This window comes from Dufourea novaeangliae, unplaced genomic scaffold (genome assembly GCF_001272555.1).
Source record: "Dufourea novaeangliae isolate 0120121106 unplaced genomic scaffold, ASM127255v1 scaffold88, whole genome shotgun sequence".
Classification (NCBI taxonomy): domain Eukaryota; kingdom Metazoa; phylum Arthropoda; class Insecta; order Hymenoptera; family Halictidae; genus Dufourea; species Dufourea novaeangliae.
The window spans coordinates 442352-455702 of NW_015373960.1; the positions used below are offsets into that span (position 1 = coordinate 442352).

At 46.2% G+C, this 13351-nt stretch overlaps 3 protein-coding genes across 3 annotated transcripts; 1 reads left to right on the plus strand and 2 right to left on the minus strand.

Annotated features, from left to right (window-relative positions):
* Window positions 1–699: 699 nt before the first annotated feature.
* LOC107186423 (autophagy protein 5) lies at window positions 700–2352 on the plus strand. The gene is made up of 4 exons (XM_015574282.1): window positions 700–911; window positions 978–1183; window positions 1259–1584; window positions 1657–2352. The coding sequence occupies exons 1-4, from the start codon at window positions 756–758 to the stop codon at window positions 1764–1766; spliced, it is 798 nt and encodes a 265-aa protein (XP_015429768.1). The 5' UTR covers window positions 700–755; the 3' UTR covers window positions 1767–2352.
* On the minus strand, window positions 2350–3096 carry LOC107186424. The gene is made up of 3 exons (XM_015574283.1): window positions 3025–3096; window positions 2814–2947; window positions 2350–2608 (listed from the first exon to the last, which is right to left on the minus strand). Exons 2-3 carry the CDS (start codon window positions 2907–2909, stop codon window positions 2408–2410), a joined length of 297 nt encoding a protein of 98 aa, XP_015429769.1. The 5' UTR covers window positions 2910–2947; window positions 3025–3096; the 3' UTR covers window positions 2350–2407.
* Window positions 3097–10326: 7230 nt separating this feature from the next.
* On the minus strand, window positions 10327–13145 carry LOC107186431. The gene has a single exon (XM_015574290.1). It carries the CDS (start codon window positions 13051–13053, stop codon window positions 10360–10362), a length of 2694 nt encoding a protein of 897 aa, XP_015429776.1. The 5' UTR covers window positions 13054–13145; the 3' UTR covers window positions 10327–10359.
* Between the last annotated feature and the right edge of the window lie 206 nt (window positions 13146–13351).

The window sequence follows — 13351 nt, forward strand, 5'->3', positions numbered from 1 at the left end:
GCACACCTCCCCCCATAGACCCCTGAAATTCCTTGGCACGCGTCAACACCGACGGAGAGTACCGATACCGCGGCTCGCTGTACCGCTCTCGCTCTTTCCCGTTCGCCCGCTTCGACCATTTTCGGCATCGTTCGGTACGCGTCGACACCGACGGAGAGCACCGATAGCGCGGCTCGCTCAACCGCTCTCGCTCGCATGCCGTGACGTCACCCGATTCCCGGAATCCCGCGGCCACGTGATGGCTCATTACGGTAAGGCATTCCCGCAAGGGAAATTGTAATGAATGGGAATAATATGAAACTTCTTTACCTTTTCTTGAACATTCTAATTTCATAGCCCTAAACTGGGTATTTCATTGAATTTGTGTAAAATGGTAACAGGGTTACGTAGCCCTGTGAACGTGGGACAGAAAAAAGCATTGGATGATAGGTCTATTTCATACCTAGTCGGTGGTTGGACCAAGATAGTTTCTTGTCTATGCTAAGATGGACCACGATAGGTTCTTGTTCATGCTAAGAAAAGATGGACCATGGGTTCTTATCTATGAGAAGTTGGACCACAAGCGCCACAATTGGCCGCTTGGCGCAGCACTTGTACTGTGGGACATCGAAACCCCTGGCGTTAGCAATCTCATTTCCTCTCTGGTAGAACATTTTTGTAGCAGACGAAAAATATAACCTGTTTCTGTCTGACGCCCAATTGGAAGCGGGGGCACGGATGAATTAAAACAAATATTATCCGTCATCGTACGCACAATGGCGAATGACAGGGAGGTGCTTAGAGAGATTTGGGACGGGAAAATTCCCGTTTGTTTTACACTTGATTCCGAGGAAATTTGCGAACTGCAAGGACCTGATCCATTTTATCTTATGGTACCTAGGTTAAGTTATTTTCCTCTTTGCACAGACAAGGTAAATAACGATAATCCGTTAATATTCGATTTTACGTTGACTGTATTTGTGTATTTCGCTAATTAGGTACGAAAACATTTTATACGCCATGTACAAAGCGACAATAAACAGGAACATGAGATGTGGCTAGAATTTAATGGAATTCCATTAAAGTGGCACTATCCTATTGGTGTTCTGTTGGATATTTATTCCAATGATATTCAACTACCTTGGAACATAGTTGTTCACTTTGAGAGGTTTCCAGAAAATGTCCTGATGCATTGTCAAAACAAGTATGCACGGCAGATCTTGAATTCGCTATGTTTATTATTATTAATAAACTTGAGCTCATTGGGATGAATTTTTAGAGAGGTGGTTGAGTCTTATTTCCTTTCCTGTGTGAAAGAAGCTGATGTATTGAAACACAGAGGTCAAGTCATGTCTAGTATGCAAAAGAAAGATCACAATCAACTATGGTCTGGCTTGCTTAATGACAAGTTTGATCAGTTTTGGTCTGTAAATAGAAAACTCATGGAAGCAATCAACAGTGAAGAGGGTTTCAAATACATACCCTTTCGTTGTTACACAAGTGAGGATAAATACATACAAAAACTGGTGAAGCCTGTGAATGAAGAAGGTCAGAGGAAAACACTGAGGCATTTATTAAACGAGACTTTTCCAGACCAAGAGAATGGTAAATATATCTGTTTCTTTTATAACTTGTAGGTAATAGTAACAGTATATGTTCATCTCATTTTTCTTATAGTTACAGTACTAACGCATGGTATTGTTCCACCCTTGGAGACCCCACTTCAGTGGATGTCAGAGCACTTGAGTTATCCTGACAATTTCTTACATTTAGTTGTGATATCATAACCTATATTGAAGCAGTCAGGGGAAGGATTACCTGCAATAATTCAGTAAAACAAGAGTTTGATGCTGTTTCTTCTTGTGGAAATTAAATGGTGCCCCGACCTTGATCCGTATGTTGCGGATCTTGTTATTATCCGCATCTTTTGTCACGTATTTATTTTACACGAAGTCGAATACGTCGCTTGAATTTTATTCGAAACATATAATGAAGCATTTCGCTATTATTGTTGTTTATGTTCTCGTAACGCACATGAACAGATATGGACACCGTAAAGTGTTGTTTCGAGTTTTACCTTAATCGTAGTGGTGGAGCTATACGGGAATTCGCTCAATGTCGGACCACATTTGCTAAGGATTGAACGAATAGTAATTCGATTCACAAGAGTGTACTCGGAAGAAAATATATTGTATAAATATAGTTGTATAAATATTTAAACACGCGTTTATGTATATAAACATACCGATCAAGATTGTAATCGATATTAGAAAAATAGTTAATAGACCGGCAGAATTAGAATCTGTCGATAAGAAGAAGAGAACTACAGGAATGAAGACTATCGAGAATACTAAACAATAAAACATCAATACCTGTAAATGATACGAACGTTTAATTAACAACAGCGTACAGCATTTGAGGTGAAATATTAATTAATTACACAACTGTCCCGAGGCTTTCGATATATCCTCAACATTTGCGAAGAGAAGTCCCTGGTACTTTGAACCGATAGAGATCCGACCGGTCTTCTCACGATAACAGGTTGGTTCCCGTAGCTACTGTATTCCATGGTTCTACGGCTGGATCCAAATGTTAAATAACTAACGACTTCTTTTTTATCTTGTTGGTCCTGTAAGAAAGGGGATTACGAGTCCTTCGGTCTCAAATCAAACATAGTCAGTGGACAATTTTTATAATCGCGTGCAGGGTAGTTTTTTAAAGTACAATCTGTGTACCGGAACAATTTTTGAGTATCCAGATACAATTAATAAAACGTTTTCACATTTAAATCGATCCAGTTAAAACACCGTTCTTACGAACAAATGATTACTTACTTTATGTATAACCAGGGCTGTGTCTTGGTATCTATTGTGAATCTCCTCTTTGGTCAGTGCAATGGTCACTTCAGGCGATTCATAACGCTCCGTCATTTACAGCTACGATTTCCAGCGTGCTCTGACTGCAGAACCTGTAACCAGAAACGCCAGTATCGTTTTACAAACTAAAACAATCTCTCCGGCTGATTATAGTCCACGATCGGGCGACCTTCGATCGTCGTAAAGATTCCTTTGCTCGCCGAGCCGGCAAAACCGTCAGCCGAGGAAGATTAACGCTCTGTGTTCCCCAAAACGACAGCAACGGATAGAGGACGGGGCAAAAGACGGCGAAGAAAAAAAGACTTCGTCGGTCGACGTCAAGGAGGAAACGTTGAAGGGAAGGGGTCACGGTGCTCGTCTAGGGTAAAAATAAATTCTGGCTGGACTTTTGCAACGCAGTAAACACTGATTTTCCCGCTGTTTCGAGGATTACTCTCAGCTTTCTTATTCCTTCTGTTTGCTACGCGACTATGGGAACACGTGTCCCCTATCCCCTTTCTTCGCTGAGCGTAGTGTTGGTGTCTTATAATTAGACCCCTTAAGTGTCGAACGTGCGATACTTGAGAATTTCGAAGCTGTCTTACCTATAATTAATCTTAACAGGTGTATAATTAATTCATGCGATATACCGATGGCGGTTGATTATGTTGTTTTGAAGTTTTTGAAACTTTCTCGTTCGACGTCCGACCAGAGAGTACGTACATCTGTAATATTCTTGGAAACTTGTAATCACTATTCGTTAGATATCGAAGGGTGGACAAGAAAAAAGGCACACAGCGTGAACAATCAACGAAACTCGAGACTTTGTGGCTACGCTGATCTTCGACTCGCAAACAGAAGTCACGCTATTCGGTTATTGGAATCGAGCCAGAAACTTTGTGGTATCCTTTTCGGATTTCCGGTTGAGAACGCCAGACACGGGGAATTCTGTCGTATGTTTTTTCATTCGACGCAGACAATGGTTATTCTTGAATACGAAACGATTTAACGCGGTGTTCGCAGGACATTATCATGTAGGATACGATCGTTAAAATTGATTCTCAATGGAAAGGAGTTTTGGTCGCGGCTGAAGCGTGGTTCTGAGCATCGACGATGCACGCATTCCTCGAGAGTCAGCATTAGTGTGGATTTTTGCTTGTACGTGCCACTGCACCCTTCCTAATTGCATTGCACCAGTCGGTGACATTTATTGGCGTTGATTGATGCGTTGCATCAGTCATACTTCGATTCAAGGTCTGTTTTGCGCGTATGCGATGGCCTCAATGAAAACGGATAGCGTTCCTATGGTCGTTTAACGTAGGGAACTTTCGATGACCGTCTGAACTTGAATTTCTGTTCTGCTACAAACAATATCGACCAAGAGAAAAGTAATAAAATCGCACATATTACCTACTTTTTATTATTTTCAAACGTTTTTGTATTCATTCGACAGTTCGAAAATATGAAATTCTCATCGAGCTGTAATATAGCATCGGTAAATCAGTTTAACTACAGTTTCGCGGTCGATAACTTTGATTCCTGTAACGTACGGTGGCATCACTCTCTCAGTGTGTGTGTGTGTGTGTGTGTGTAGCCCCCAAAGTGGGCCCTTCTTAAACCCAATAATTAACACAGCCCTCTGAACGTACGGGCATAGACATGCATCGCAAAAGCATCATTGGTGTTTATGAAAGAAATCAATGCTTATAACTTCATTATTGTCAATGACGCTACATATCTTTGCAAATTACTGTCAGATCAATCGTCGCTCATTACTATTCAATTGGTTACCCAATATCCATATCGCATGGCCTGAGGGCCCATAAGGATATGTTACATCATACGCACGTGTGTGGAACCGTACGCGGCGCATTCTTCGTGAAAAACGTACGGCAGAAATTGCAATTCATTTCGTTCACATTCAGACGCTGTTCCCCGCGTTCCGGTGCTCAACGAAACCGAGGGGACTTCGTCCGCTTGCAAAAGTAGGGGCGCGGGGGGCTACGGATCCTCGTGGCGGAGCGTTCGTCGCGAATCGCGACTGACAAGGGACAGCTTGATCGTAAAAAGAACATTTACGTCATTTATCGACACAAGTGCATCGCTGGTCGACGGTGAGCAACTGCTGGGCAAGCGGCGAACGATTGCGTGCTTAGAAAGTTTAGCGAGTACGTGCACGATCGTCGATCCGCGGCCACTGCCAATCGGCCGCGATAACGGAAACAATGCGTCGGTCACATCGACGTGACTGCTTTCAGTGCACGAGTCACTGTGTGTTATATTCTTCTTATCTCTGGCATGACTCGAATCCTCCGTCGGATATACATACCATGAAATTATTCAGACAAGAAGGAGAACTAATTGAATTAATCTGGACTGAAATGGAAGCACCGGTAAAACTGTGTTTTATGGATCATCGAACGGAATCACGCCGATATTCGATAGTGTTCGAAGAGTTTTTTTAGGCCCTCTGATCCCTAGGTTTTAACATCCGACAGGTACTCACATCGGTGAGACATTTCACGAGATAAGATTAAAAGTTAGCTTCGGTTAAAAAAGAAAAGGCACTTGTAGACAATGCCTAGGATGATACGGATATACATTTTTATCGTATGAACTTTCAAGCACAACGGCGAAAGCTTAGCGCTCGAACGGCTGAATTGATACTTTATTCCTGCTATTACCATTACGGGAATTGCTGGCCGGCTTAAGGGTAAAAGTTGCGATTGTCCAATAAATATTGTAATCCATCGCCGTTCTCTCGCCCCGTTAAGCAAATTGCTGGATTACGCGATAGTTCTGCGAGTAAAGGGAGATTCGAATCGAGGAAACTTGAAATGCACTTGTGTGTTTACTTACCTACACCGCCTCGCGGAAAACAATTCCTGGAGGATTGTATGCACCTTCGTTTGCGACTGTATCAACTTCCTTGGAATAATCAGACTTTTCTGTTATCTCGGGCATACGTTGCCTCGGATTACATTGCGTGCACGCGTTTTCGGGGACTGCGCGCTCCGCCTCTAGTTATCCGAAAACAATGAGCAGAAGGGGAAACTACGTGCGCGAGGCTGAGCGACGGGAATGACGAGACGAAAATTTCTTTTAAAATAGTCTCTTATATTTTCTCTGAAATTCGTTAAACTTCTATATCATATAAATCTATGCGTGTATGTATATAATACAATATTTAGTACAATTGATACTTATTTCTCCGTGTGTACAAAATAAACAACGCTTCGATGATGCCTGTCTTGCCGTACATTCGAATCGATCGATCACTCGATCTCTGTCGTATGCAGCGTGGTTCAGTCTCGCCCTCTCATTCTTTCTCCCGACGAATCACAATAACGGACACGGTCGCGGCAATCGGTCGAATTTTCCCGCGAACATGGAATCGTGTCTCGAACACGATAGACTCAAATAACAATATCATTGTTTTCGCTAGCGATTGCACTCGCCGCCAGAGAGGCACACCCGTACGGAAAAGAAAAATAGATAAGCTGATCTTTCGATTATCACACTGCGAACCGCCCCCTTCGACGAAGGAACTCTCACTGACAAACCCTCGAAACCGGCGCAAAATTTACCGTCCCTCCTGAAGGATCGATGATGTACAGGTATCCTACCGATGGACGGTTAGAGAGAGAAGGGAATAAAGAAGGAGAGAGAGAGAGAGAGAGAGAGGGTGTAACTAAAGAGGAAATAGGAAAATAAAGAAAAATGTGATCTGAAGGATCGATGATGTACAGGTATCCTACCGATGGACGGTTAGAGAGAGAAGGAAATAAAGAAGGAGAGAGAGAGAGAGAGAGAGAGAGGGTGTAACTAAAGAGGAAATAGGAAAATAAAGAAAAATGTGTGTAACAAATTTACTTTCTTTCGATCGTTTATTCGACGGATAGAGCAAAATATATAGCGTTGTTGTCACTCGGAAAGACGGCCGGAACGTCGACCAATAAATAAACTGAATAAATTTCAATACTGATTATCATTATGATTAAACATTTCAACGAATCACCGGTGTTCTCTGTCGCGGGACGTATCCTTGCCGAGAGATCAGCGGGGAACGCTTGTTCGCCGTCGGAGGACGCGATATAAAACATTATACCGTGTCTCGTACCGAGGACGCGAGACACTTTGGTCTGGATTCTTCCTCGCTCGAAATTCTAAGGCACGGGCGATCTAAAAGGCACCGGGCGAGTTAAGAGGCGCTTCGTCGGTATATAACGCGATCGTATTAAAATATAATATTTTAATATATATATATAGATACACATACGACACGAACATTATGCTTATGACATTATACGTGTTGTGTCTGTGTGTATGTGTGTGTGCCCACTGTACGTACACGCTACCTACTTGCATGTGTACAAGACTTGAAAACGTGGGGGCTCGCCCACGAAAGTTTAACCCTACCACGGATCCACTCGTCGCTCCGTTCGCACACTTTCATGCACTTAAAAAATATATATTGCTTATATATGCTCTATGCCTCGTTTAATAGACTCTTGTGGGCTGTGCACACAGGGAACACACGCAATCACGCACGCAGCCACGCACGCACACATTAATATACTCCTCGCGTTATCGAACACACACGCTCCTTTCTTTCGTCAGTCGGTTCGACACCACCGTCGGTTCGTTCATTATGTAAAACGTTATGGCATTATGCAATTCATTATGGCTTACGAATACGCTACATTTTATTGTACATTGCCGCCTTGACCCTATCGACGAGCGTGTCGGACAAGGCTGTAAATACGGTTTCCTCTCCTCTGCCGTACCTTTCTCGATTCTCGAGGCCTGTTCTGATATGTTTCTTTATTCGGGATTCGCGCGACGATACCGATACCCAGTTACTCGATCTCTTTTCTCCTCGACGAACACCGTTCTGGTAAATATCGTTGACTCGTGCGACGCGACGATCAACGACGGAACGCATTTCGCTCGACGATGATAATACTGCGGCGTTGACGGCAACGACGGCCTCTCGTAACGGCATAGGATCGTTCGTGCTCGAAACTAGCTCGATTGAGCCTGAATATTGAAACATTGACGTAACCGGTTCGTCTGCGACGGTCATTTACAAAATTGCCCTTCTTTGCCGCCAAGCACGGTTTGCATTCAATTACCCGCCCGTCCGCTCGTACAAGATTCGCGGAAGGCTATTTTCTGTTTCCGACGGGGACCATTTCACCCTTTTCCGCGTCGCAGACGGATCGTCGCCAGTCACGTCCGTAAACGTCCACGGCGATGATCGTCTGTTTCTAATCGATCCAGCGATAGCGGTCGGTTCCCGTTTCCTAGTATGTAACTAGGTATCGTGGTATTTTCCGAGTTTCGTAAGCGCCAACTGATCGCGCATTGATTCGGAAATTTTCTTCGCGACGCGATGACACCGAAGGTCGTTCGACGATGAAAAAAGAGACCGCGTTTATCGCCTCGAGAATCGGAGCGCGCCAGCGAACCGGCCGGAATACGATGATATGTAATGTAATGCGGAAACCCCGAGGAACGACGATACACAGAAAATAGACGACGATCTAGGAATAATAATTTACAACGAACAATCGGGATTTCGTCGTTCGTTTCGCGGCCGAAGGAATTAACGGTTGCACGCCGAGAGTCCAGAAATACTATTCTACGGCATTGAGTCCTTAATATAGTTTAAATTATGTATTTTCTGTCGGGGCTTGAATCCCCTTTAATTTGACGACCTTAATTTAAGATCTTCAACTTAGGGAAAGCATGCCCCTGTTACGAATATCGTATAAGGCACGTGAGTTTCTCGAAGTGTTCACGTGTTCGTGTGTCTTTTATTTTATTTGTTTTTATTAGAAAATCTCCAGCCAGGATCAGCCTTTCGCAAATGAACCGTTTCATAGACAAAATATATTCGTTTATTTACAAGTAAGTCTACGAGTAAGTTTCCGCGCGATTGTTCGTGGACCGGCAGAAATAAAGGCACGCCGAAGTGATTCTTCTCACAAGTATATATATATATGTACCTATGTATGTATGTATACCCTACGTTCGTTCCCTTCCTTCCTGCTCCGTTCCGAGCGCGTTCCAAGCGTGAACATCGAACCGATTTCCATAAGCTACTCGAAATATTCATTGCGAACACACAGTCATCGATTCGATTCTGAGAATTCTCATGTATATGGCAATCGATTCGATCCTTCTATGCTGTCTTACAGCTCCGTAATCGCTGATCGGTCGATTCCTCGCCGCGTATTTACATATTTACAGACTATCGATTCAACAGGCAGGAAAGAAACGAATAGGAAAAGCCGTGAACTAGCTAACCGAGGAGCGATGCAGGGTGCGAGGGGGGCGTAGAGAAGGAGAGAATAACGAGAGAAAAGAAAACGGAGACGGAACCCTGTCGTAATACTTGCGCATCGTGCGTGCAGCACAGGTGCGCGCATGGAAGAAATTCTTTGAGCAATTAAACGATATCTAAGATCGATCCTCGACGGAGGCGGAATAAGAAAAACGACGAGCGTTCGTGGAAAACGTACGGTAACGCGATGTGACTACCGAGAAATCGACCAGTCGACCAATCGATCAATCGACCAATCGACCGACGCGACGGGGCCGGAATCGTGAAGGTAAAACGACACGAAAAACGAGTATGTACTATGCACTTGTTTCTCACGGACGAAGACAATCGATTCGCGTATAGACTTTGACACCAATCAAGTATTCCCCGAATTGTGTAAGTAATTGGTTGAAAATCGTGGAAACGGTACCGTCCGATAGTTGCGTAACAACGTCGCGAGAAACTTGGTTCACGAGGGAGTTTTTCCTCGCGATCGTTATCTCCTGCCGAGACTGACATAATTCTGTAATTATAGCAAACCCAGGCGACCTCTAAACGGCCTAGCCGATAGCCACTGAACGCTAATCTCAACGATAAACCATCGCGAAAAAGTCTCGTCGGATATCTGAAAAGGATTTCCGAGGGGAATACGAGAACGAGAGGGGGGGGAGGGGGTAATGCAAAGTCTGAAAAAGTTAGAAGAGGATGCCAACCGCGGACACGACCATGTATAATCTCCTACCGCACCTCGAATCGTCCAATGGCCGATTAAGACTTTATCGCGATGTATACGCGGCACCGACGAACCGTGGATATGATAAACGCTTGCGTGGCGGTACGACGTGTCGTAGATCACGTACCAATCGATCCTTCGTCTGTGAATCCTTTCGAAGAATCCTTTTTCCGGAACGAGTACCGAACAATCAATTCCATAAACTCTAAAAATATAAAACTTCGACTCCTACTCGTTTAAAATCTTTCATATACGTATATCAATTATATTTTTCTGTGATTTTATATCGTATGAAAAAATTTCTCCCGTTAAAAATCGATTTCACTGTACTCGCGATGGAAAGACATCGGACGTATATACGTACATCTTCCTCAGCGTATCAGGAAATATCGAAGAGCGAAATAATCCGATTAAGAACGTCGCCCCTATTCCGTCGAGTCGAGGGTCGTAAATGTTTTCGCGAATTAGCTGTAATGAGGACTTGCTGGATACCTAATGAACGCGCTCCTAACCTGTGGGAACTCGGTGTATGGGCTCGGATGAGTTCCCCAGGATACCGGCAGTTTTAAACTGAGCTCGAGAGCATAGTCGTGACCCCTGCCTTCGTTGAAGTTGCAGATACTTTGGCAGTTGTTGTTGTTGTTAACGATGTTCTGGCTGCTGACGGGCGACAATTCCCTCTGGACGGTAGGTTCCTTGGCCGGTTTGCTCACGGGATTGTCCAGGTACGGTTTGAATAGAATGGCGTCCTTCTTGGAGGTTGGTCCCGCAGGTGGAGGCACGGCGGATGCCGGTGGTGTTGGCACTGTGCTCGTGACCGGTTCCGTTCTCAACGGAGACACGTCGACGAGCCTCTTTGGTTTCACCAGGCAAAGGGGCGTTTCCTGAGGTGGTGTTTCCTGGCAGGCGGAACTCGCCCTTACCGGCTCCTCCGATTCCAGGCAGAGCCTCTTCGGTGATTGCAACGCCTCGTAGCAACAGGAGAGGGTGCAATGTTGTCGCTTTAAGGGCGAAGAAAATTCTTCCGCCGACTCGGCAACGGTCGAGGCGATCTCGGACGAATACTCTCTAGGGGAATAACAGTACACCCTGTTCCGCGGCTCCGTGTAGCAAGATCCTCTTAAGGACACTTCCTGGTAACACGAAGTCACCGGTGTTGCTGCGTGGCTGTCCATACAGCAAGAGAGATTGCAAGAACTTGCGAGTTCGCTTTCGGAAGATGGATCTACGACGATCGGATGGTGGTAGTACGGAAGATACGAGGAGGAGGAACCCACGTCGCAACAGTAAGGAGGCGGAGGCGATCGTTCGTACTCCGTTTCGATTCGATCGTGTGATAAGCTGGAAACGTAGTTCGACGTCCTTAGATCCATCGGTGACTCACCGGAAGCGACATCCTGGATGGGGCCCAGCCGTTGCCGCGAGTTTCCGCGAACCGCGATCTCGCCCCTGAGCTCTGTTTCTTGGCCCAGCCATTTCTGTACCTGGCGACGATTTATGCCGAATTTTCTCGCGGTGGCGCGTTGATTTCCAGCTACACCGATGTCTCGGTGAAAAGCATCGAGAACGTCCAGCTTGAATCGAAGGGAGAAAGATCGTCGTCGAGCGAGATCGTTCGACGAATTGTGGCTACCGGAAGAACAGTCGAGGGGATCCATTTCGCTGTCCGAGCAACTGCTGCTGGATCTCCCGGAACTGGTTGGCCCACGAGGGCTCGAAGGCAAAGAATAACCTTCTCGGTCGTGTACAGGGCTTACCGGACGCGAATCAGCAGATGGCCGTTGATAATCAATTCCTTCGTTGTTCGTCTCTTGTTCCTCCTCGGTATGCAGTTCCTCCTTGACCACCGCCCTACCAATTTCTATCTCTTCCGTAGTCTCCTCCGTTACGTTCTCACCGATATGGACCGTTGTCTCCTTCGACTCTTGGATTGGCTTCTCGGAATCCGGGAACGGAGACGCGTGTGCGTGTTCGTGTTCGTGCACGTGCAAGCATGGACTTGCGGACGTCCGTGGGGAATCAAAGTGAATGGACGTTGTGGAACTGCTGCTGCTGCTGCTGCTGCTGCTGGCATGATGCGAAACGGGCGAGAGTGGGATCCTGGAGACACCGGGAGAACTCGTCGATTCGCACGGCCCTGGCGTCGCCGCCGAGTCTGGGCTCGCTCGTTCAGTCTTTATCATCGACGGCGCTAACAACAAGCCGTACGACGATTTCCCGTCCATAGAAGAATCCACGTCCCCGTAATTTTGCTGAGATCGATTACGACTCGGTGAACGATGCTGATGAACCGTCGCACCAATTACTTCATTCCCGTTGTATCGGTGTTCCCGGCGAGGAGGCACACGATAATTCGTCAAGTTTTGGTATACCTTCACTTCGTTTCGACCGTCATACGGCACCGAACTTTCGATTTCCCGTTGTACGTCCGTATTTAAAACGTAATATCTGTTGGATTGCTGATCCTGTTCAACGTGGGTTTCCGAGTAGCCGTGAACCGAATCTGCGACCTGTACACGATTGTCCCCTGTTTCTCGACGAAGATGATGTTGCTCCTGATTGGCATTATATTCTTGATATCCAACGCGTACAGGCATCATGGGGACCGTGGTGGATTGAGTCACATATTGGGGCGAAGAGGGTGAACCACCATGAGGAGGACGAGGAAGAAGAGGTGGGGGCCCTTGCTGTGTAGCCAGCTCGTCGCCGTGCAGTCTGGCGAGACTGAGGTTCAAGGCCGGCGCTGCTGGAGTCACGGCAGGTCCCGTGGCTTCCGTCACGGTACCGTCCGGCTTGGAAACACCCGCGGAAGAAATCACTGTCGTCGAGACGACACCGGTGTTTCCACTTTCGGCACAACTATTTCGCAGATTATCCTCGCACTGTAACCACTTTTGTATTTGACGTCGATGAATCCCGTACTTTCTCGCGGTTGCCCGTTGATTACCACGACAGTCGATGTCGTTCCTATAGGAATCGAGAACCTTGAGCTTAAAGGCCGGCGCGAATATGCGTCTGCTGCCCATCACACCTACGGATTTTCGCGCGTTGGTCTGTTGCTGCTGATGCACCACTGACTGCTGTTGTTGCTGCTGCTTTTGATGCACCATTTTCACCGAGTTCCCCTCACCGAGCACCTCGCTCACACCATGAGCCATAACGTGTGTGGCTTCGCGCACCCACCGAACCGACTCTTTTGTAGCGTGACGTCGATGCCCGTCACACGTCGAACACCAGGGACGAGAACGACGGCGACAATGACGACGATGAGCTTCGTAACCGGGCACTGCCAACAACGCACGGGGGTACCTTAACGCGTAACATTGCACGAAGTGCTTGCCTGGCCGCGCCGCGCACGGAGTTCCTTTTAGGTCTCTTGGTAGATGCCGTAACTAATTTTCATCCCCACCACTGGGCGAGGACTGCGGCTGCTTCCCACTGAGCGGTCTCTTTCCC